The following is a 24,571-nucleotide window of genomic DNA, read 5'->3' as shown; positions in this document are numbered from 1 at the left end:
GGGAGGGGGGTGAGCAAAGGGGGAGGCTGACAGAAAAATGAAGGGAAACTATGTGGGGAGTAGGAGACTGTAGGATTATGCAGCACTCACTCTACTAAATCCACCTGGTAACTAGAATGCAACAGCTACACCATGTTACAATCACTCATGCAAAAGCATCTTCTACTCCTCAAATTTGGAATGAAAGTCACCTCAGGGGACAGCCAAAGAAGGGAAGGCATTTTTAGTTGTACAACTAGCACTTAACCTTTGATGTGTAGTTCCATTCCTAAAATCCCATGAGACTTACAGCAATTAATACTTAAATAGATAGAATATATGTGACTGTGAGAAAGAAACTCAACAATGGTTAAATTATTTTAGGCTTTAATTAGCTAGGCATGAAATCCAAGCCAAATCACAAAATAGGTTTAAATTAAAAATTACTTGGCACACTGTTGCTTTCCATGCTCAATCAAATATTTCAGCTAAACTAGCACTGTGGATGTCATTCCATACTTCCAGCATTCACTCCACATTCTCTTCCTCTGGTTATTAGATCATTATTGTCTCTCCAATTGTCTCTTTGGAAATCTACCTTGAATTCCCTCGCCCCACCCCCCACCCCCATAATCATGCTTTCTGTCACAAAAATATTGAACCTCTACCCCATCAGACATCTTTGCCTTTGTTCTCTCCTTTTCCCACTCCCAATCCTTTCCATGGTTCTTAAAGGTCTCTATCCCCATTCTTCCCCTCTATATGAAGCATTCTTTTGCACACAACTAAAAAAGCAAGTGAATAATGTGTGATGTCTACTTTAAAAGTTTAAACACAGCTACCATATGTTTGAAATTTTAAGTTCTGAGCCTACTCTTTATAAATACATATGTGAATACACTATTACACGTTAGCAGGGATCATACCCTGTGATGCTGGGCCAAGTAAGCATGTGTCATGAATTGCACACAATTATTGAGTAACACAGCACAAAAACAGGCCCTTTAGCCGAACAGATCCATGCTAACCACAACATCCTCCCTACTCAGCACACGTATCCGAAAACAAGCCGTCAGTCCTTCCCTTCTCAGACACTATACATAGACAATCCATGCCATTTGTTCCTCCACCTTATCCTATTAAGCTATGTGCATTGAACAGATACAATTTAAAGGAATGGTTCTATCTGTCCTTTTATTGGAAACATAGCTATCCTAACTTCTAAACTTACACTGTTTGGTTGTTGCAGCTATCAGTCTTCTCAATGACTTCACTTCCTCGGATTCCACCCGCCCCCCCCCCCCCCCCCCGTCGTCAATTCAGTTTAAACCCTTCCTCATGACAAAGGCAAATTTTCCCATGAGGATAACCATCCTCTTCTGGTTCACTTGTAACTTGTCACCTCTTAGCACATTATAATCTTGCACTTTATTGTCTATCAGTACTGAACTTTGTATCTTGCTGCACCATTGTAATGAATTAATCTCTATGGACAGCATACAAGTTTTGCACTGAATCTAGGTACATGTGTTATTAATAAACCAATGCAATGATTCACTTGAGCCAGGATACAAATCTGGATGATAACACATCAAAAAAAATTATAAATCCTTGGATTATGCTTTAATTTTTTAACCTACAGAATTTCTATTACTACTGTCATCTGACCAGAGAATAAGTTTGAGTCACAAAGCAAGACAGCACGAGTACAGAGCTTTTGAGCCAACTAGTCCAGGCTGACCATGGTGCCCACCCAGCTCGTCCTAATTTCCTGTGCTTGGTCCCTATCCCTCTAAGCAAAGCCACTACATGTACCTATTGAAGTGTTTCTTAATTGAAACTATTGTAGCTACCTCAACTATCTCTTCTGCCAATTTATTCAATATATTCACCCTCAGGTCTCTTAAATCTTTCCCTTAAATGTCCCTTAGCTTTGTTCTCCCCTACCCTGGGGAAAGACTTACCATTCACCCCATCTATGCTCCTCAGTTATAAACATTTCTACAGGGTTGCACTTCATTCACCCACATTCTAAGGGATTAAGACGTAGCCAGGTAAACCAATCCCTAATGCGCCTTGGCAATATCCTCAAATTTTTTCTATACTCGTTCCAGTTTAGCCATCTCTTCCCTATACAAGGTGACCAAAACCTGCACTCCAAGTGTGGCCTCAACAATATAATGTCCCAGGTTTGATATTCAATGTTCTACTCTCATTTGCTTACCACTCACACCAAATTCACCAAGCCATTTTTTGCTCTCTCCTGTTCTTTACAGTAATTGTATTTTTCTCCAAAGAAACTGTATCTACACTGAACAACTGAAAATTATTGCACATTATAGGGCCACAGTTTAGCAGCTGGAAAAAAAAATACACTTCAGAAAAATCAATTTAATGATCAGCAAGTTGAACTGAATTAGGCCACCTTAAATTTTAAAGCAAAAATAAATAGCAATTAATTTGTTTCTGCTTTGAACATCACTTATTTCAATAAAACTTACAACCCAGCTTTTAATATAATTTTGATCATTTACCTTTTTTATGTTCAGTCTCAATTTCAAAATAAGCTTAACTGCATTGCAGAATAATAAGCAGGTAGATTATTAGAGCTCAGAACAGTAGCCTCCTTCTCTGGAGATAAGTCACATGAACCATCTCTGAATGCTGCTCACTTTGAACATCAATTTAATCATCTCCAAATGAAGAATCAACTTATGCACCAAAACTTTACTCAAGATTTTTCCGTATATTCTTCAACAGAAAGTTCTAACAAATGCATTTATTCTTTATTATATTAATGGGAAATTAATTTGGAATCAAGGAAGCCCCTATAAATCAAATCCAATCTGGTTCATCATGTAAATAATTACAATGGCAGTCAATACAAGATACACATGTAGGTTATCACTAGTAATTCAAGCACTGTCAAATGTATTCAATGTCTTTCAGGGAGTATACATTAACTGATACTTAAACCCACAATTAAGGCCATTTTTTTGTTGCAATTGTGGGGAACATCCAAGTTTAAATATTAAGGATTTCAACAAATAACGGCAGAATGGAAATTAGCCTATATAATGAACTGTATTACTAAAGCACCATAAAATGTCTGATGAAAGTTCTACCAGAAGCTTGTATCCCAGGAAAAAAAGCACACACTAAAATCAGATCTCCTTTGAAAAACAAATTTACTGTCAAGGATAAAAGCATGATAATAAAAGAAAGATAATATTAAAGATATTTTCAATATTCATACTAAAAAATGTCTCAAATTTCTAATGAATTCTTGAAGTACCTTATATATAAAATTTGACTGAAAAAATTGAAAAGAAACGAATAATTTGTAGTAAAGGAATAGGAATTGTTTTCTGTACTTTTAGCTCAAGTTGGTGAACAAAACCAGTTTCTAACAACTGAATATGCAAAACTTTTGAAATGTTGTGGCTAAGCACATTTTTGCAGTTAGGAACATATCACTTTATGAACTCAATATTAAAATAGAACAGCAAATGTGTTGTTAAACCATTGTAATTGATTTCAGTGAATTTGAACTCATGACAAAAACAGAAAACAGAAAACAAACATCTTACCATAACATTTGACCTTATGTCCCTTCTCATTTGGCAACTGTAAAATCTTTTGAATTAATTCCATATTTGATTTTACATCAGAAGTATCAGTCGTAGTATTTAGTTCTGAATAACTTACCTTTTCACTTTTTAAATGGTTTGAACGTTCATGGACCAATTCCGACTTTGCCTTATCCATGTCATTATGTATAATATGCTTATTATGACTGTGATTGATTGATGGGCCTTTGTCTTCCACAGCACAACATTTCAAACAAATATATTCTTTGTCTTCTTTCTCCAGTTGCTGGGCTTGGCCAAGGGTCAGTCCAACACATTCTCCATGAAACCAATCGTCGCATCTTCCACACCCAACCATGAACCTGAAAACAAACATCCACATTAAATAGATTTAGTACGAAAGATAGCTCAGAAGATTCCCAAAATGTGTTCAATCATTTCATAGTGCACAGATATTTCATCTACTATACTTTGTTGATCCCAAAGCAAATAAAAGTATCACAGTAGCATTACTTTTATTTTATTCTTGTAATATTTGTGACTTCAAACAGTCAAACAGGAGGGCATCACTTCCCCAGCTATAGGTTGATTCATTATAGAGCCTATTAGCTGAATTTAAGAATGACCTCATATAGCACTCTTTGTCTTAGTCTATTACTAAAAGTGCTCCTCTGCTCAGCCAAGATGGCTCGCAAAGGGTGAGAAACATTGTCCAGAATTGTCAGGATTTTCCATAGGGTCCTTTGTTCTACCACAGCCTCCAACGTGTCCAGTTTTGACTCCTATAACAGAGTCAGCCTAATAAGTTTACTGAGCCTATTGGCATCACCCATGTTGATGCCATTTCCCCAGCACTCCACTGCATAGAAGATTGTACTGGTCACAATGGACTGGTATAACATGTAAAGGAAAGGCTGGCATACTCAAAGGACCTCAGTCTCCCCAGAAAGTAGAGGCAACTCTGGCCCTTCTTGTACACAGCCTCTGTTGGTGCTCCACTCATGTTTGTCATATAGAATGCTCTTCCAAAGACCCTTAATTTACTTTTTAGTAATGACTCATCCCTCTCATCATCCATGCTAAGAGAGTCCAGGATTTATATTTACCTTGGTTGACATTAAATCATTGTAAAAGAACTTACATACACCAATGTATGAGGGGTGATTGATAAGTTTGTGGCCTAAGGTAGGAGTCAATTTTAGAAAACCTAGCACATTTGTTTTTCAAACATAGTCCCCCTCCTACATGTACACATTTAGTCCAATGGTTGTGGAGCATACAATTCCCTTCTTTGTAGAAGTGGTCCACAGCAGGAGTGATTGATAAGCTTGTGGCCTAAGGTAGAAGGTGAGTTGATACAGCTCTTGTTACATGCACATGCAGATCAACTCAGTGATTATGCAGAAAGGAAGTTAATAACCCATCTCCTTCTACCTTGTGAATGATAAGTTCATGTCCTCCTTGCTGTGGACCACTTCTGGAGGTCCAAGACACCAACTTCTACACAGAAGGGATCCATATGCTCCACAACCGCTGGACTGTGTGTAAATGTAGGAAAAATAAATGTGCTAGATTTTCTAAACTTGACTCCTTCTACCTTAGGCCACAAACTTATCAATCACCCCTCGTACTTACGAAGTAGAGTCAACTTTGAGGTACAGCACAACACCTAACTTATGCAAATCAAGGTTACACAAAGAGATATGTGACTAGAAGACCAGAAAATCTGTTTTGGAGTGTTAATTGAACACAAATTTTACACAGGAAATCTAAGAGAATCATCTCTCCTTAAGAATACTGCCACAGAATATATTACATGCACTGTGGGAGGATGAAGGAAAATGAGTCAGCTATCAGAAGAGGATACTTCTAAGTGATGCATTCTCTTGGGATTACAACTGTATTCTCAGTTGAAGTTTTTGCCTCAGATCTTCAGATAATTCATGAACAAAGAATGCATCTACAAGCCAACCATACATCTATTAAAGCTCAAAATGGCTCTTGTTAAGAGAAATGCAACATGTATATAAAATACATTGGGATGAATGACCTGCTTTTGTTACATCCAATGAGCAATTTGTGTTTTAATACCCTTTGCACAAATTACCAACCCATCATTTAAATCAAGTTGTCATTTACATGTCAAAATCTCATACGAAGAGTTATGTAGCACAGAAATAGACCCTTCAGCCTGCTGTACCCATGTTGCCACTGTTAACCATCTACATTAATTCCAAACACGAGGAAATCTGCAGATGCTGGAAATTCAAACAACACATACAAAATGCTGATGGAACACAGCAGGCCAGTCAGCATCTATAGGGAGAAGCATTGTCGACGTTTCGGGCCGAGACCTTTCGTCAGGGCCTTGGCCCAAAACGTCGACAGCGCTTCTCCCAAAAGATGCTGCCTAGCCTGCTGTGCTCCACCAGCATTTTGTGTGTTGTTGTTGTTGTTTACATTAATTCCATTTACCTACATTTGGCCTTGATACTTATTAATCTATTTGTTGCCAGTCAAGGGAGTATCTGGCTTCACTGTCTCTTTGGACAACATGTTGTGGATTCCAACCACCCTTTTTATATCTCTCAATTTAAATCTATGCCCCCTTGTCACCCCAATCTTAGGGGAAGCATTTTTACTATCTACCCCCCTTATAATTTTATTTATATCTCTATCACATCATTCCTCAGCTTTCTGCTCTGGGGAAAACAAACTTAGCTTATCTAGTCTCTCTTTAGAACCAAAATACTTCATCCAGGCAACAGCCTGGCAAGTGTCCTCCACAGCTTCTCAAAACAGAATCATATCCTTCCTATAGTTCTAAAGCACCTCAACTGCAAAAACAGGGTTCTTCCTTCAAACCTGACCATTTAGTAAATTTAAACTGCTGTACAATTTAATTGAAATACTCCAGTTTGACTCGTTAAAATAAATTAGTTAATTTTTCCTGTCAGAATTAAATGCTTGCTGAATCCTTTATCCTGAAATTTAGAGTATTATAGATTGCAACATACATTCAATTAGAACAGCAGTAATTTCAATTAAATATTTGCTTACCATCCATTTTTCCAGTTCTGACAAAGGACTGTATGCCTGACACATTAACATACTTGTGCTCTGTAGAGGTAAATTGAATGTTGGCCTTTATCACAAGAATGATAGAGTACAAGAGTACTGAAGTCTGGCTGTCATTATAATGGTTTTATATCTTGTGCAGTGCCACCAAAACACCAAATCTCATAACATATTGTATGCCAGTGATAATAAACTTGATTCTGATTCCATTTAATGAGATTACAGCTGAAGGACTGTCAATTTTTGGCCAATTTGACAATAGCTGTGCTTGACATAGTGCCTCTGTAAAGGATCACAAGATTGATTCTGGTTTGTGGGTAAACTGAGCAGAAAACATTTATACTCCTAAGGATCTTAAAATAATGCAAAGTAATCTTAAAGAAACATACAATATTCAAAGGAGCTTCACCAGAAAGAAGCTGAAAGAAGTTTCTCCTGTCGGATAAGTCTTGAACCAGAAAACAGAGTCAGGATAAGGATTTGCCATTTCAAACCGAGTTGAAGAAGATTTGTTCCTCACAAGATTCTAAATCTATTCTTTACTGACAAGAGCAGTGGATGCCAACCCATATGTGCATTCAAGGCTGAATCTAATAGATTCCTACACCATGAGAACCAAGAGTTAAGGTGATCTAAAAAAAAGAATGATGTTCTGGCTAAAGATCAAATCAAGATCCCAACATGGCAGAGCAGACTAGAGCTACTATGATGGCATAGTAGACTTGCATCATCTACTACTTCTTACAGTTTCGTCTATCAATTGATTTGTGTTACCCATTTTCAGTTTTACTTATTACCACTCACTACGTACGGCAAGTGTTTCACTTCCTGATAATCCTTCATGCAAAATAATTCTCTTCCTTTAATCTTCAACTTTAGGTCATAGCAATTATCTGGAGACTGATAGTTAATTATCAGTGAAAATAACCCTTGCAAGGGAGCAGGAAAGAGAACATCAAGTTACTACCACAGCTGCCTTTGCAAATGGACATGTACAACAAACTAAGCATTCACTTCTTACCCCCTTGCAATTAAACCTCAATTCCAAATTGACCTTCCAACATATTGCTGGAGATTCTGAAATATGAGCTAGCAGGAGATAACACAAATGATCCATTAATACTACCGTACTATTTTGCTCTTTTTATACTATTTACTTTTTATACACTCAGTTATACACTTAATTAGGTATACCTGCTTGTTAATGTAATATATAATCAGCCAATCACTAGAAGCAGCACAATGCATAAAAGCATGCAGATATGGTCAAAGAGATTCAGTTGTTGCTCAGACTAAACATCAGAATGGGGAAGAAATGTGACCTAAGGTACTTTGACTATGGAATGATTGCTGGTGCCAGACAGTGGTTTGAATATCTCAAAAACTGCTCATCTCCTGGGATTTCATGCTCAGCAGTAAATGGTGTGAAAAAACATCCAGTGAGCAGCAGTTCTGTGAGAAAAAAGGCCTTGTTAATGAGAGAGGTAGGTGAATGGACAGTGTGATTCAAGCTGGCCCTGCTGAAGGTTCCTGGCCTGAAACATCTATGTATTCCTCCCCGCCCCCAATAGATGCTGCCTGGCCTGCTGAGTTCCTCCAGTATTCTATGTGTGTTGCTTAGATTTCCAGCATCTGCAGAATTTCTCTTATTTGTGATCAGAAACATTCATCCGTATAGAGTAGGTATGAACACTAAATACTCCACTGACAGCAGTGCAAGATTTTTTACAAGATGTTTCCAAATCCTGTTTAAAATTTCCAAAATTTATGAATTTTACTTGACAACAGATTAGAGAAATACCTTAGACATTAACACAATTTCTTTCCCCTCCCATTTTTAACCTTCATTATCTAATCATAGGAAGAATTCATAGTTCAGTTACAAAACAAAAACTCACCTGCTATTATGAGGTTTCTTACAAAAACCACAGAGATTTTTGGGGTCCCACAGTTCTGAGGCAGCAGCAGAGCCAGAATGGTCCACATCAGTTTCCTCCTTTCTCACCACAGGCATATTATCTGGGATAAATAAAGGTGGTTCATCCAATGAAAGGCTTTTGCTGCTCCTCCGCTGCCTTGGAGAAATAGCCTTCTCAATCTTTCTGGCTTTCATTTTATCTCTATCATCTTCATTGGAATGGTCGACAAGTTTTGTTTTATCTCTTTCTTTTATATTACCAGTCTGCTGAGGAAATATTTTACCTGAAGGGATAGGTTTGGCGCCCTGTTTCACTGTTACCTCACTCAGTTTTGAAGCAGAGTTAGAACCATGCTTAGAAACCTGGACAACTTTCCTCATCTTATCATTCCCTGAAGGAGACGTTGACCCCGTCTTGCACATCTGTGATGTTACTACTGTCTGTAGTTTTGGTCCCTGGGAAGCCGGAGAAGGTTTACCCAAGTTTCTCTTCTGTGATTGATTATTTTTGTGTTTAGTGTCCTGTGCAACCTGTGTTTTCAAACTCTTAGCTGCCTTGTGAAGATGTTGTTCATCTTGGTCTATTGCCTTTCGTTTACTAGTAAATGAAGAAATATGTGACTTAGGTTGCTTGAGTGCTTCAGAGGACTGAACATCTGATTTAGTTTTCTTCTTATTAGTGCGCAAGAAGTTGTCAGCCTGGTCTGGTTTTGAATCTACTTGTTCAGGTTTATGCTGAGGCTTCAATGGTGATCTATCTTGTTTTAAAGCCTGACTCTTAGGCTCTACAGCACCCTCTTTCCCAGGGAATACTTCTGCATGGTCTTTATGGCCAGAATGATCCTGGATTGCTTCATTAATGAAATCAGACTGCTGTTTTGTTGAATGCAGGCTTGCCAAATGATCGCTGGAATGATCATCACTTTCAGGATCAACAGCAGGTTCAGCAACTATTTGCGAGGAAGCAGGTTTTTCTGCTTCTTGTCCAAATCTGCATTCAAGTATCCCAATGTCAGACTTCTCTGAAATACCAACTACTGTTTCAGATTGTGATTCAATATTCCCAGTGTCTTCAACCAATTCCAAGCCACCTGAAATGTTCTGTTTTGTAAGACTGCTTTCACTGTTTGGAATTGTTTCATTACTTGGCTGTGTGTCAAGATCACCTTGTGCATCCACATAATTTATAGATACAATTGATTCAGAAGGCATCTGTAATTTTTCATCAACTGGATTTTGAAAGTTTCCTTCTAACTGTGGATGAAGATCACATATCTTAGCCTGTGCTTCAGCATTCGATACAGAATCTGTATCAACTGGGTCATTCTTCTGTTCATTATTACTATTTTCCTCAATATCTATGTTTTTGTTGGGTACTACAGTATTCTTTTCTGCTACAATTTCCTTTGACTCCTCTGCAATTTTATGTATAGTTTCACAACAGTGATCACTAACACTATGAAGATCTCCTACAGCAGTATCTGCAGATAGTACATCTGAATTTGTAGTAATTAATAACTCAGAGCATTGCAATTCAAGTGCAGGCTTACATAAGCTATGATCTATAGGTGTAACTTGCTCGTTCTGATGAGTGTCACAGATTACAGCATCTTGTGCACTGCCATTCTGTGCAATGGTTTCTTGAACAGTTTCAGTTACTGCTGCTGTATGCTCTGATTCCAACAATGAATCAATTGGATTTTGGTTAAGTGATGCAACTTGTGTCTCTAACAAATGAAGATCACTTACACCTTCTACATTTGCATCCGAAGTATTCTTTTCTACCTCTAAAATAACTTGTGTCTCTGTAGAACACTGCAATTCTCTTGCAGGGGTAATTATTTGCCGTCCCCTTGATTCTACCAATGTAGGTTTATGACTTTCACAATCCATTTCCAATGTACTTTCTGCTACACTGTTCTTCTTTATTGAGTCAAGTTTGGGGCTCCTTGAACCTGCAGGATTGGGCTGTGCAGTCTCATGAACAGTTTCTTCACTACCCTGTACATTTTCTGACACATGTTGCTGCTGTGATCTACTCTTTTCTCCAGCCTTTTGCTGACTTTGTTTCTCATGCCTATCTGGCAGTTTCGGTGACCCTGCTCCAATAGAGACAAACTTCACTTGTTCCTTCCTTTTTGTAAGAGTTAAATTTGCTGGACTGAGCCTTTTGGCCAAGGTACTGTTACGGAGGCTTCGAACTGGTTCTAACAGAAAGGAAAGAATAATCATTTATTGAATACTTAACATATATTCTAGTTTTAAAATCTAATACAAGCAATGTTCTATAAATTTAACACATTGACAGATAAATGGGCACATTATGATCTAAGAGCATTTAGCTATTAAACTCTCAGCACACTGTGATATTTTTAAGTGAGGTGACAATGAATCTTACATTAGAATTGATGAATTAGCTCAAGAAAATGTAAAGAAACATTCAAGTTATCAGTTATCTGAAGTTATCCTTATCCCATCTAAAACAAAAGAGCAGGACTTTGTTACCCAACTTGAATGCAATTTTGCCACTGAGCATAAATTACCATACACTTTCACATTAATTTCTTTCCAGTCCCAAATTTTGTGCCTCCAAACTTCCTGAAAATTCCACTATGTTCCAATAATATATACGAGGTTTTATGTTAAACCACTCTAATAATAATCTTAAGTATACAATGCCTCCTATATCCCTTTCAAGATATCCCATAGTTCACACTATGATCATTATTGGAATGGAGGAAATCTGACTGCCAATTTTACGCATGCCATTCTCTTCAAACAACAACCTGTTTTACAGTATTTATTGTTGGTTTAGCATGACCAGGACAGAGGAATAAATTTCCTGTTTCTCTTCAATATAGCATCTAGAGATCACTTACATCCAAGAGCAAGCTTTGGTCTAACCTCATTCTCAAGACACAGCGCCACTCAGTATTGAAATTAATTAACTTTATTTCTTACATCCTTCACATACGAGTAAAAATCTTTGTTTCATCTCCATCTATATATTCTAGCTGTACTACACTGAAGGAACTAAAATGGACTTAAGCTTGCTATCTTCTGACTCAAAAAGCTATCTGATCAGCTATAACTTAGTAATGTTAACTATAAAGGAAGGTTTAAGCTCATCTCTCTGTAATATACAAGTCAGATTCAAAGAATTAGCCACTAAACCAATAGGTAAATCCTGAGGGTAGATTATTAAGGATCAGGAGGGATTCAAATCTGATAATTATGTTGAGTTAGCTCGATCTTAGCTAAGGACATTGTAGGAATAATGCAATTATTTCTGACTGTTTTTATTAAGAATGTGAAATTGGCAAGGGCTTCCAATTTGATCATTAGTGAGCTCTTCTGAATGTGAATATTAGAGAATAGAGTCATAAAGAATAACTATAATGAACCTCAATATCCTGCTAACAGTCAGCATCAATATAGCTCCTATATATTAAAAGGAGGCTACTCTGATAGGGCTGTGGAAAGCAACCAGTCCCAAATCCCAGCAAGTCATCATTGACACAAAGCCAGAAAGTTAAGAAATGACAAGCTGGTAAATGATTATTTTGAAGAACTCTAGGAACTACATTATACTTTAAATTCCTTTTACGCATGTAAAAGTATTATCTATTCCTTGTACTTTCTTACTAGGACTCAGGTTACATTTAGGAATACTGTCAGAGTTATACACTATACACACAGGCTCTTCAGCCCATCGTGTTGATACCGACCATCTTGATTATCTATTCTAATACCACTTGCCTGGCTTAATTAAACATTTCTCTTCAGCTTGTTCTTCCAAATAGGTGACTGGATGCCTGTTAAAAGCTGTTATTATTCTTGCTTCCACCACCTCCTTTGGAACCACATTTCAGTACAAACTACTATTTACCATTTCAATTCCCTTTAATTCTCCTCCTCCTCACCTTTAACCCACACTCTCTAATTATACACACCACCATCTTGGGAAACAGGCTCTACCCACCTACCCTAACTATGCTTCTCAATTTTATATACCTCTTTCACATCATTTCTCAGCCTCCTTTGCTTCCAGGAAAACAGATGCAACTTATCCAACTTCTCCTCATAACTCAGGCTGTCCACTCAAGGCAACATCTTTGTGCCTCTTTTCTACACTCTCTCCAGCTTAATAGCATCTTTCCTGTAGTAGAGCAACCAGAGTGGCACACAATATTCTATATACAGACTAACCAATTTTATGTACACAAAGTCCCAACTTTTGTACTCAATGGCCAGTAAAAGCAGTTAAAAGATGTCTCTGAAATCTTAAGGGCTAGGCCTGCAACCTTATGGAAGGAGCAACATTTCAATTATTGCAAAAATCTATTACTCAATTGTTCATATTAAAATGGCAAAAATTCACATCCAAGATTGCCTCTAAAATCCAATCACTGACTGTTAATTATATTATATTATATAAAACTATTTCAGGTACATTTCAATCTGCAAATTGTAATAGTTATGCAGATTCAATAGCTACATTTAATCAAATTACACGAACAAAATCAATACAAAGTCACAACTGAAGAATAAAATAAGTTTATATTTTACCTTGAGCCAATAAACGAGGAGACTTTCGAGGTGACTGCACAGTAGCTTTTGGTGATTTACCCTTACTTTTCTTGTTTGAAAGTTCTGATAAATCCTCTTCCTCCATAGTATCTAGAGCACTTTCCTTCACGTCACCCTCATCTGTGAGCTCAAGTTCAGCATCTGGAAAATATATGGGGAAAAAATGTATTAGCTACTGTGTGCAAACCACTAAACTTACAACTAATTATACAAATGGACAATTGGCAACAAAATAAGAACATTCTGCCAATATAACTTGCCTTTGTGTAATACTTCAATACATATTTTGCTAAGTACTTAAAATATAGAATACAAATACTACAGTCATTCTTCAGTTTGTTCAAGTTAGTAAACACCCAGAATCCTGAAATGACTCAACTGCTATAAAAAGATTAATCTTAAAAGCCTAGTAGTTATTCCTCTAATTTTAAAAAACTGCACTGTATACAAAATATTACAGGAAACACAAATTTGCATTATTCATCAATAGAACTATTATAAATTGCTTCCACACTTATTACAAACTGATGAGAACATCAAGCATCCCAACATTGTAACTGCGTTCCTAAACTTGTACTACAATCAACTTTTAAGATCCACCCAATTCAATGACTTCACAAATCCTCAGTTTCATAACTGAGTTTTAATATTTTAAAAATGTAACCAAGTGACAATATGGAACTTTAAATGGGTGACTAAAATCTAAATGAATGCCCTGGTTTAATAATCTCCTGTCCTCCAAACAACTATCTGAACATGACATGTTAGCTCAACCCTTCGTGTACAATACCATAGCAGATCAAGGGCTATATACTAATTTTGGTGCTCTTGCCATTACTGTGGTTCACGGTTTAAAAGCTGATCACAATCAGATTTCTATCTTTGCCAAAATATTGACGATTCTGAAGTTTCAGGACATTATTTGTGATTGTGATAAAGCAAATCTATCCTTTGACCTTCTCTTCCCATGTGAAGACTCTAACATGGTTAATCACTATTATCCTCAACCAGAACCTTTCAATCAATCAAGACAAATTGCCCATGCAGTTTTTGTAGCTCATCACAACCCATTTGTGTTCCCCAAAAGTATAATCACTGATCCCTTCCATTATTTTTTTCATTTACCTGCTGTCCCTGGTCAACATCATCCAGTATTAATATCTCTTTCCATGCACATGCCTTTGAAATTACACCATTTCACTCGACCTTTTCTCTTTAGACAGCACCAGACTATTCCACGATGTATGTCTGGATTAGATTGGAAATAATTCATGTACTCAGGTCAGATTAGCTAGAGTTTGGTCCAGTTCTAATTTTATACTTGAATAGATTTTTCTTTCACTTTCTAAATATAGTAAAACTGCTTGTTGCCATATTAGGTGTTAGAGTTACTACAAGAAAAAGTATCACAAAGATCCAAGCTACTCATTACAATCTCAATTAATTAATTTCAACCATTCCCTAATAACTCTCAGGCTCAAATGCTTTTACTGTTATAGTTGTCTGCAGGCTTAATTTCAGACCTAATAAATGCCCTTGCTCCAATTACATTCATCCCTACTTCCATAATGATGCCAGATTCTGGCTCAGCATCAACCTAACTATAGTTGAAATCATTATTTATGCCTTCATATCTACTAACTATTCAACAGCCTTCTGGCTGGTCTCCATTGTTGCATTTTCTGTAAACCTGAGTGCATATAGAAAACTGTTTTCAAAGGTCCAACAAGACTTTTGTGCATCCCTCAGTTTAAATTGCTCTATCAACGGCAACCATGTTTGCACCCATTCCGCTCCTACACTATGTAATTTCTTCCAAAACCTGAGGCTTTCTATCCTTAAGGTACTACTTAAAATCTACCTTCACAACAAGCCTTCAGTTAACTGTCATCTTACATATCACAGTACCAAATTATATTATTTGATAACAGTCTGTTGTGTCCAGGCATGGTTTTGCTCCAGCGTGATCAACATGTTCCACCCCTCCCCGCCACCCCCCATTTCATGGTTTAAGAGTTTTTCCAATGTACAAGAAATCTGTTTCCATAGTCTTTATCTATGTAATATACATAAATATGAAGACAGTAGAAAATCCAAGCAATTCCAACAGTAGCCTTCATGAATTATGAAGCAATATTTCACCCTTAACAACCTCAGCCTCAAACATCTGTCTTGATTAATATAATCTAGCAATGAACAAACTATCTAGGTGATAAAATTTTACACCGCACAGATGTGAAGTACAAGATATCCATTTGCCATTATTAAACACGAGCATGATTTTAAGTAGAGTTTTGCAATGAAGCTCAGGAATGCTCACACTTTCTATTCCTTTGTGGCAGGCACAAATAGATCACATTTTTTTCTACCGCCCTTCACAGCCTGCCAAACATTATTGTAGTGAAGTCTGCCCATTCAAATACTAAAATAGAGCACATCATAGAAAAGGACAGGCCAAGAATAGGACACGGTACCTACTATGCCTTGCAATCTTTTATTGACTCAAATACCCAGTAAATCTATATCATGTCAATATTTTGTTTTCCTACAATATGACAGAATTCCACCAATGTCAGCAATACTTAAATGCTCAAGCTCCAAAGCCAAATTGAGTACTGCACTGCTACCAATGAAGTTGAAATCAGCTCAAATAACAAGTACTCTGGCAGGCTTCTGCTTTGTTGGATTTGCGTTAAATAATAAGCCCATGGGATATCTGTGAAGCTCTAAGGATTGAAACTCCTTCAATTAAGCTTACTCATAAAGAGCAATGCTTCACTGCTGTTCATGCACAACTGGAAGGTTACATCTTTACAAACATTACTATGAAATTAATTAGTAGTTAAAAACCTGGTACTGGGGAAAGTGTAGTTAGGCAACATCTTAAAATTGCACTAGTGTAGAACATAAACTTTGTAATTTAAAACAATAAGCAAAACCATTTCAGAAAGGAACAAAAATTATGGTAAATGTGCTATTCCATGTAAATATGTGGAAGGGGAACACATTTTGTTTTTTTTTAAACAAAAAAAAACAGCTAATAATATCCCCCCTCCCATGGAATCAAATATCTCACTCAGCTCTTTAATAATGTAAAAACCATTTCTATCCAGAACACTAAATATTAAAATTATAGCAAAAAGCAGGTAATAATATTATTGGCTCATACAGTGCTTCACAAAATCAGTGCATAAAACAAAAAGTCTACAAAAAAAACTCCATTACAAGTTCAGTTGCACATTTCCTTCAGAGATCTTTAAGCAGAAGTTCTTACACAAATCATATTTGAGTGGATTAAACAATTTCTGACATGACTAATGAACTGCATTAAGAAAACACTCAAACTGTACACACAGATTCTAAAGAAAAGCCAAATAATTTCACAGTCAGTTCACCCTTGCATTACACCACCAAATATCACTCATGGTACCAAAAATGCTCTATTAGTCCATGTAAGTGATGCTATTTGAAACATTTTAAACTGGCTAATTAACTGAGCTTTATTACTTATTTTCCCCTCCCCACCCATATTAACCACATTAAGGTGTACCACACTCAATTATAACATGAAATTGAACAATTATGATACAGTACTACATCTAAAGTGTACAAAACATTGGAAATAAAATTCCAACATAATGACAGCTCATCATGTTCTCCCAGAGTAGTTACTGACTGTATGTTCAGAGAAATTGCCAGAGTAAAATCAAAATTTCACCAATAAGAAATGACACCACAGATCCAATGGAGACTGGATGGTGGCATTTCAAGTGGTACTTTATTAAGGCTCCGTGGGAAGATGTGCCAACCCACTTATTTAAGTACTGAATGGCTGCATTAGCCCACATTGTTTTTGCAGGCACAGGAGCCAAAATGCAAGTCAGACCTACCTGTTGAGCAAGTTAGCCGAACGTTGCCTTCTTCAGTATCTGAAAAGGGCAGGCTGAACTGTGCACTAGCAGATCCTAGCATAGGATCTTTGTCACTCAGCATGTTTCTTAAAGAACCTCCCAGGGTGTCTGGTTCTGTGTCACAATCATCACAAACTTCACTTTCTAAGTTTGACTCTAAAATCAGAATGTCATCCAAGTGGTCGGTGGATATCAAAGGGTTAAATATATCAACAATATCCATGAAGACATCCACTCGGACTCCTGCATAGATAAAAAGCATGACATATTTCAGAGATTAATTGCGAAGCATTCCTAGATCCTCTAATAGGGTTCAACATTTTCACTAGTTCACTCAAATCACAATATTTCTTTACTAGAAAACAGCAAAATAAAAAAAGAAACAGAACAATATGGAAGCCAAATAATAGAAACCCGTCACTGGTTATCGTTTCCTTAATCAATTTACCTTTGATTAAAAGACTAAGATTGAAATGAAATCAAATGCTTTGTAGTCAGCAGTCATGAATTATGTAAAAACTTTACCAGAAAGAACTACTTAGTGAAATTCCTTGCTGTCAGTTATCACCCATCCTTTCCTTGACTTATTCACACATCCACCCCATCCAAACCAATATTAATGCAATGTACTACTGAATGTTGGCAGTCAACTAGTTCTGGAGAGCATGTTTCACTAATAGCCTAAAGACTTGTGCCAAACCAAATCTTTACCTCTATAATATATCATCTGTGGTGATTAGGAACCTTTTGTATATTATTCAAAAATAGCTCAATCATGATATCCCTGCTGTGTTGGATTGACTGATTCAACCGATCCACAGATAAGATAATATCAGGTTGTAGTCTAAAAATACATGTAGTAATTTGCTTCAGTCCGTGAATTTGAGACACCAAGGCAAAACAAAAATGGCTCTCACTCATCACTATCTATAACTGTAATTACAAGTCAGTTACAACACCAACAAATTTGCTTTCACTCATATGCCCCCAGTTAACCAATAAATACCTAAAAAGAGACAAAGACCAACTTTTTTTGTAAAAAGTCTTGTGCATAATATGGTGCCAATAAAATGTTAACCACTCACAATTTACTTTTATATTCTTTTTGTTCATGACTGCTGCATATAACTTTCAAAAAGCTTATTAAGTGACCAATTGCATTTGTTTATACAATGTGTTGGTCAGAGAAACAGTGAAAAAGAGTAAAAGCAAAGGTAGAAATAGGGCAAAAAAACCTGTAATGTGAAAGAAAATGGAAGATTTTAATCAAAGAAATAATTAAGATAAAGTATGAACCAGTTTGAAATTATCATTAATGGTTACAATTTCATCACTCTGCAGAGGCTGAAAGTTAAGGAACCATCTTTTAAAGTTGAAGTGGAACATAATTTTTTTTAAAAAGATTTTGTAGCTGCAAAGTGACTGAATTGTTAAACAATTTAGTTTCATAACACAAGACATGCTTTGGGCATAAATGCAGAAACTGGAATCTTCAGCTCGGACAAGTAAAATTGTCATCCCTCCTTTTAATTGACTAATGTAATAACAAAAAATAATTAAAACAGCTTCACACACAAAATGCTGGTGGAACACAGCAGGCCAGGCAGCATCTATCGGAAGAAGCACAGTTGACGGTTTGAGCTGAAACCCTTCGTCAGGACTAACTGAAAGATAGTAAGAGATTTGAAAGTGGGATGGGAAGGGGAGGCCTAAGGAGAAAGAAAGGGGGAGGGGAGCACCAGAGAGAGATGGGGAGCAGGCAAGGAGTGATCATGAGAGGGACAGAGAGAGAAAAAAAGAGGGTGGGGGGAAGAGAAGAATAAGTAATAGATAGATAGATAAATAAGGGTAAGAAGGGGAGGAGGGGCATCAATGTTCATGCCATCAGGTTGGAGGCTATCCAGACGGAATATAAGGTGTTGTTCCTCCAAGCTGAGTGTGGCTTCATCTAGACAGTAGAGGCAGCCATGGATAGACAGAATGGGAATGGGACGTGGAATTAAAATGTGTGGCCACTGGGAGATCATGCTTTCTCTGGCGGACAGAGCGTAGGTGTTCAGCGAAATGGTCTCCCAGTCTGCGTCGGGTCTCACCAATATACAGAAGGCTACACCAGGAGCACAGGACACAGTATATCATACCAGCCAACTCACAGGTGAAGTATCGCCTCACCTTGAAGGACTGTCTGGGGCCCTAAACGGTGGTGAGGGAGGAAATGTAAGGGCAGATGTAGCACTTGTTCCGCTTACAAGGATAAGTGCCGGGTGGGAGTGGGAAGGAGTGGGGGGGGACGAGTGGGCAGGGGAGTCGTGTAGGGAGCAATCCCTGCAGAAAGCAGAAAGTGGGGAGAGGGAAAGATGTGCTTGGTGGTGGGATCCCGTTGGAGGCGGCCGAAGATACAGAGAATTTTATGTTGGACTCGGAGGCTGGTGGGGTAGCAGGTGAGGACAAGCCAAACCCTATCCCAAGTCAGGTGGAGGAAGGATAGGGTGAGAGCAGATGTGCATAAAATGGGAGGGATAACAGCTTGTTACTTATGCTGTGAAAAAATATAAAAAGCCTCAAAATATCCTGGCTGTGTAGATTACAATACAGATTCTGAATCTGAAAGCTCAGAAACAAAACAGAAGAATGCTTAACAAAGTGAATATAAAGTTACCAAAGGGCAGAAAGAAATTAAAATGGACAAGTATTGGTAAACACCTGATTAACGCTGGCAACTAAGGACAAATCTTACCCTATGGTCAAGTATAAAAAGCACTATGGAAGTACACACATACTACAGGTAGGCACCTCAAAGAAGAATCAGTGCAACAAAAGATAAATTTGAATCGTGCTCCCGCCAGCTGAACAGCCACTGAAATACAGTATCTACGTTCCTTCCTTAAAAATTGGTTGAGATTAAATGAAATGCAGATTAGTGCCTACAAAATCGTAACGGTTTGTGTCCCAAAAGAAACAAAAAAATGAGGTAGGTTCAATTGTCAAAAAAACAGTTATAATTCACACCTATGTTAGTGCCAAAAATAATGAATGCATGAGGATTAACACTGAAATTTTATTTATTTAAAGGTGACTTTGACCTAGTAACTGAGAGATGCACTAATTCAGTGATGAACTTATTAAACACCAGAGCAGTGTGAGGGGGGCCAAATATCCTGCTCCTGCTTCTTCTAATATTTGGAATTGGGCATTATATGTAGTCCTTCAATGCCAACAGTTTTAATTCCAGGGATAGCAAAAAGCTTATACACAAATGGAAAATTCTGTAATTCATCTGTAGCACAAAAGGCAAATATGGTATTAAGCTATCGAAAGAAAATGTGATGTAAAAAATGAACAAATGAGCAAAAAAATGTTATTGTGTCATAATTTCCAAGAAATGATGGCTTGGAAATGGCACTGATAAGATGAAGGATGCAAAAAGAGAAAATAGGGAAATACAAAAGCTATTGTCAGTAATAACTAGCTCTTCCACAGCGTGCATCTGCCATGCAATTCACAGCTATCAATATATTATGAGAATAGTTAACATGCTTCAAAAAAAAGGTACATCTTATTGCATAGCACAGTGAGTTATTTAAATGGCTTATCAAGCTACAATTATGGCTGATCTTAATAAATTAGCTTTGATTCTCTCAAATATTTCAAAATTCTACCCGAGTTTCATGTCATGTTAAAATCTTTTGCTTTCAATTCTAAAATGGCTTAAAATTGCATTAAAATTTCTTCTTTTCCTGAAGGAATTTTAACTATCCATCTACGTCCTTGGCAAAAATAGACTCAAGATATCCCCTTAAGCCAACACCAAACAGGAGGAAACATCATTGCAAATTCCACACCACAGAGATCAATAGTCAGCAAAGAATGTCATACCTAGCCAATAACAGAAACATTAAAGCCTATTTTTCAATAATCACATTTTTTGTACTTAATCATTTCACTGCTACTGAGTAAAAACTGTATAACAAATACCAATTTCCTACATTCGTTCACTTTTAGCTACAAATAGCAATCATTCCTTCTAAAATAATGTATCAAGAACCTTGAAAATTTTTCTTAGAAAGCTTTACTGATATTTGATTATTACAAATATCCTAACATAGTTAATAAAATTAGAATTGCTGAGCAACAGTTTGCAGACTTAAAATTAAAGGCTGTTTACACTGAAATACAACAATCTAAAAATCCTTCTGAAATGGACGCATCTCCCCAAAGGATCTTCAATTTTATTTACTCAAAGGCAAAACTAATAATCAGATCTCCAGCATCTTGAAAAAAACAGAAAATAAAGGTCCCATGCCAAAAAGAAAAGGAACACTCCATTATCAGGTTTGACTGACAATTATTCTGCTTTTTATGTTTAATAATTTTAACAAAATACTTCCTTTGGATTTTTTTTTTATTAAGAACTGCTGACTAGATGGACAGCAAAAGAGAATTTACTGAAAGGATACACCATTCGTATACTGAAACTAAGGAATGAAATGGGCAGTAATATAGAAAGCAGAACGGCTAAATTCTGATAAATTGACAAGAAAACCTGCAAGAATGCAAATGTGTCCATATGTATGAGCATTAAATGTGATATTTGGTCAAGGCAGCTGGCGTTCCCCACTCTTGAGTCCTTGCTTTTAACTGCAATATACTTTTGCTGAGTGCCATGAAAAATCTTGAAAATCTCCCCACCGTGTCTTCTACCAAATAGCCTCTGTTCCAAGTCTACACTACTAGCCAGCTCCTTCCTCATTTTGTTGTAGTCTCTCTATTCATAATACATTGGATTTAGATCAAACTGTTGAACCCTCCTTTTAGAACAACCAATAGAACAAATTTCCTGACTTTGAACTCAATGCAACTTATAAAGGCAAGAATGTTATATAACTTCTTAACCACCCTATCAACCTGTGTAGCCACTTTCAGCCATTCATATGGGCGTGCTAAATGTTAAAAAGTGTTCTAACAATTTATAAATTTGTAATCAGGGAGTGACTACAATCCCATCTACTATAGACTCTCATGAAATATTGTCCCCTAATAAACAATGAAAGGTGGGAATGTAGTTACCAGAGGCATGATTGCAACTGTCAGCAAGAGCACCAGAAGTCAAGAGAAATCTGTTTCACAACAACAATATTTTGGAACATGTCCAAAGGTTGATCTACCAAACAATGCTTAGTGGTCATGTTCAATCAACATCTAAGAAATGACAAATATTTCTGTACCAAGATATTTGAAACCTCCAAATGAAAATCCCTGTTCTTCCAAATCAAGTGAAACCCATTTTGCGTGAAATCAATGCAATTCTTAAAAGATTGGAATGGTGTGGAAGATGAGAATGCAATAATTGATATTAAAGAACGCATTTCTATACAAAACTGTCTACACAACCCATATATCTAAATTGAAGTTCTTTGTGGAGAAATAATTTCCACAGGAACAAACATTAAGTTAAACCTCAATTTTGCATATAGGTTCAACACTGAGTTAACTTGATAATCCTGACCTCTTATCCTGACCTCAATAGCTTTGCCTTGTTGGTTCAACACTGGTTGAATTCAGTTATCCTGACCTCAACAGCTTTGTCTTGTAGATTCAACATTGGCTGAATTCAGTTTTGCGTGCAGGTTCAACATTGGTTGAATTCAGTTATCTTTTCTGAAACAAGAGGAACAGAACAAATATAACTACAATTTTCTTAGAAGATCAGTAAAATTAAGAGTGGAGGAATTGGTAGAAAAAATCCATTTAAAATGTTTGAAATATGAACAAATCTACACTATCTTTATCAAAGTGCTCAGTGCTTACATGTGCAACAATGCTTGATGGAAATAAAAATGTATTAACCATGTTTAATACAAAACTCCTTATTTATCTGATTGTAACCCAGTACCAAAAACATGAGGGTAGTACCAGAATCAGCTCACTTTCCAAACTTCCTTTCCAGAAGCCACTATATAATCTCACTTGCCTTCATAGGGTCACCCATGCCAAACAAGTCAAAGAGTTGAGGAGAGACTAAGAGTGGTCCACCAGTCCTCCAGGTTCAGGGGTTACAGATGGAGGACCTTCCCATGCTGCCCTAAACACTATAGAACATTACAGCACAGAAACAGGCCTTTTGGCCCTTCTTGGCTATGCCTGGCCCATATCCCTCCATAAACCTCTCATCCATGTACCTGTCCAAGTTTTTCTTAAATGTTAAAAGTGAGCCCGCATTTACAATTTCATCTGGCAGCTCACTCCACACTCCCACCAATCCCACCAAGCCCCTTTAAATATTCCCTTTAAACTTTTCCCCCTTCACCCTTAACCCATGTCCTCTGGGTTTTTTTTCTCCCCTAGCCTCAGTGGAAAAAGCCTGCTTGCATTCACTCTATCTATACCCATCATAATTTTATATACCTCTATCAAGTCTCCTCTCATTCTTCTAAGCTCCAAAGAATAAAGTCATAACTTACTCAAGCTTTCTCTGTAACTCGGTTTCTCAAGTTCCGGCAACATCCTTGTAAACCTTCTCTGCACTCACCAGTGGCATAACAGGTAGTAAATGCCCATCAGTTTGGTGGCAGTGAGACAAATTCTCCTCACAAAACTTACGATGTGACAAATTACAATTCTCTATATATTTTGTATTTATCTTGCACAAAGTTCAGGGCACTTTTGGAAGCCAATGTATTCCAAAGCTGCTATCAAAAAGCCATGAACTTGGGTCTCCCTGCTATTTTGCCAAAAGCTTCAAACTCAGCAGCAGAGTTAAATGGAATGGCCTAACAAGAACAAGTGACATCTATTCAATGACAGTATAAATTAAAATAAGTTATAGTCTATATTATCAATATGTACACATTGTGTACTGTTAATAACTCAGAAGTAACTTTGATTTTACCAAAGAAGCAGACAACACTAATTACTTAAAACACTCCACAATAATTTTGCTCAAGTTCTTTTCCTATGAACTTCCAGCTACTCAACATTTAATCCATTAAAGTACTAAAAGAATCATAAAACTGAATGTTTTAATGATTTTTATGATTTCTGCCAAGAATAATATTTTATATGGATCAATAGAATAAAATTTTAGAGCAATTTCAGAAAGGTCAAATTCATTAAAAATGACATTAGATTGCAACATTGAAAGCAAAATTTAAATATATTTCAAACTTTACACAGTCATACTTGCTACTAACGACTGTAGGAATTGCTTTCCTCTAAATGTAATAAGTTTATTGGCTAACAACTCGTCAGAATGACCATTTAATGAAAGCAGCTTTTGCTGATTTCAAACAAGTTCAGGGATGAGGTTTGTTACGTTTTCATAATTTTAAGGAGTTGAGCAACAAAATGATTAACCTAACAAAACAGATTCATCGCTAGCTTCAATTCTGAAGAATCCCAAATAAAACATCATATAGGCCAAAATCAACACAGAGACAACTCAAATGTCCATAGAACAATGAATAAGTTTACTATAATTCCCATCCAAAAATGACCTTGTGATGTCA

At 36.8% G+C, this 24,571-nt stretch overlaps 1 protein-coding gene across 7 annotated transcripts in view; it reads right to left on the bottom strand.

Annotated features, from left to right (window-relative positions):
* The window catches only part of phf3 (PHD finger protein 3), a 148,574-nt gene that overhangs the window by 112,376 nt on the left and 11,627 nt on the right, over window positions 1-24,571 (bottom strand). Inside the window, exons 2-6 of one of the 7 annotated variants that reach the window (XM_059982279.1) lie at window positions 22,573-22,724; window positions 17,046-17,309; window positions 13,135-13,296; window positions 8,546-10,772; window positions 3,688-3,931 (exon numbers count right to left, since the gene is read on the bottom strand). In XM_059982279.1, the coding sequence (XP_059838262.1) occupies window positions 3,688-3,931; window positions 8,546-10,772; window positions 13,135-13,296; window positions 17,046-17,289 (2,877 nt within the window). In that variant the 5' untranslated portion in view covers window positions 17,290-17,309; window positions 22,573-22,724. The remainder of the gene's footprint in view (window positions 1-3,687; window positions 3,932-8,545; window positions 10,773-13,134; window positions 13,297-17,045; window positions 17,310-22,572; window positions 22,725-24,571) is intronic. The other 6 variants (XM_059982280.1, XM_059982281.1, XM_059982282.1 and 3 more) reach the window with 6 other exon arrangements.

This window comes from Hypanus sabinus, chromosome 10 (genome assembly GCF_030144855.1).
Source record: "Hypanus sabinus isolate sHypSab1 chromosome 10, sHypSab1.hap1, whole genome shotgun sequence".
NCBI classification, from domain to species: Eukaryota; Metazoa; Chordata; class Chondrichthyes; order Myliobatiformes; family Dasyatidae; genus Hypanus; species Hypanus sabinus.
The sequence above is the reverse complement of the archived record's forward strand: the minus strand, read 5'-3'. Positions and strand labels throughout refer to the sequence as shown.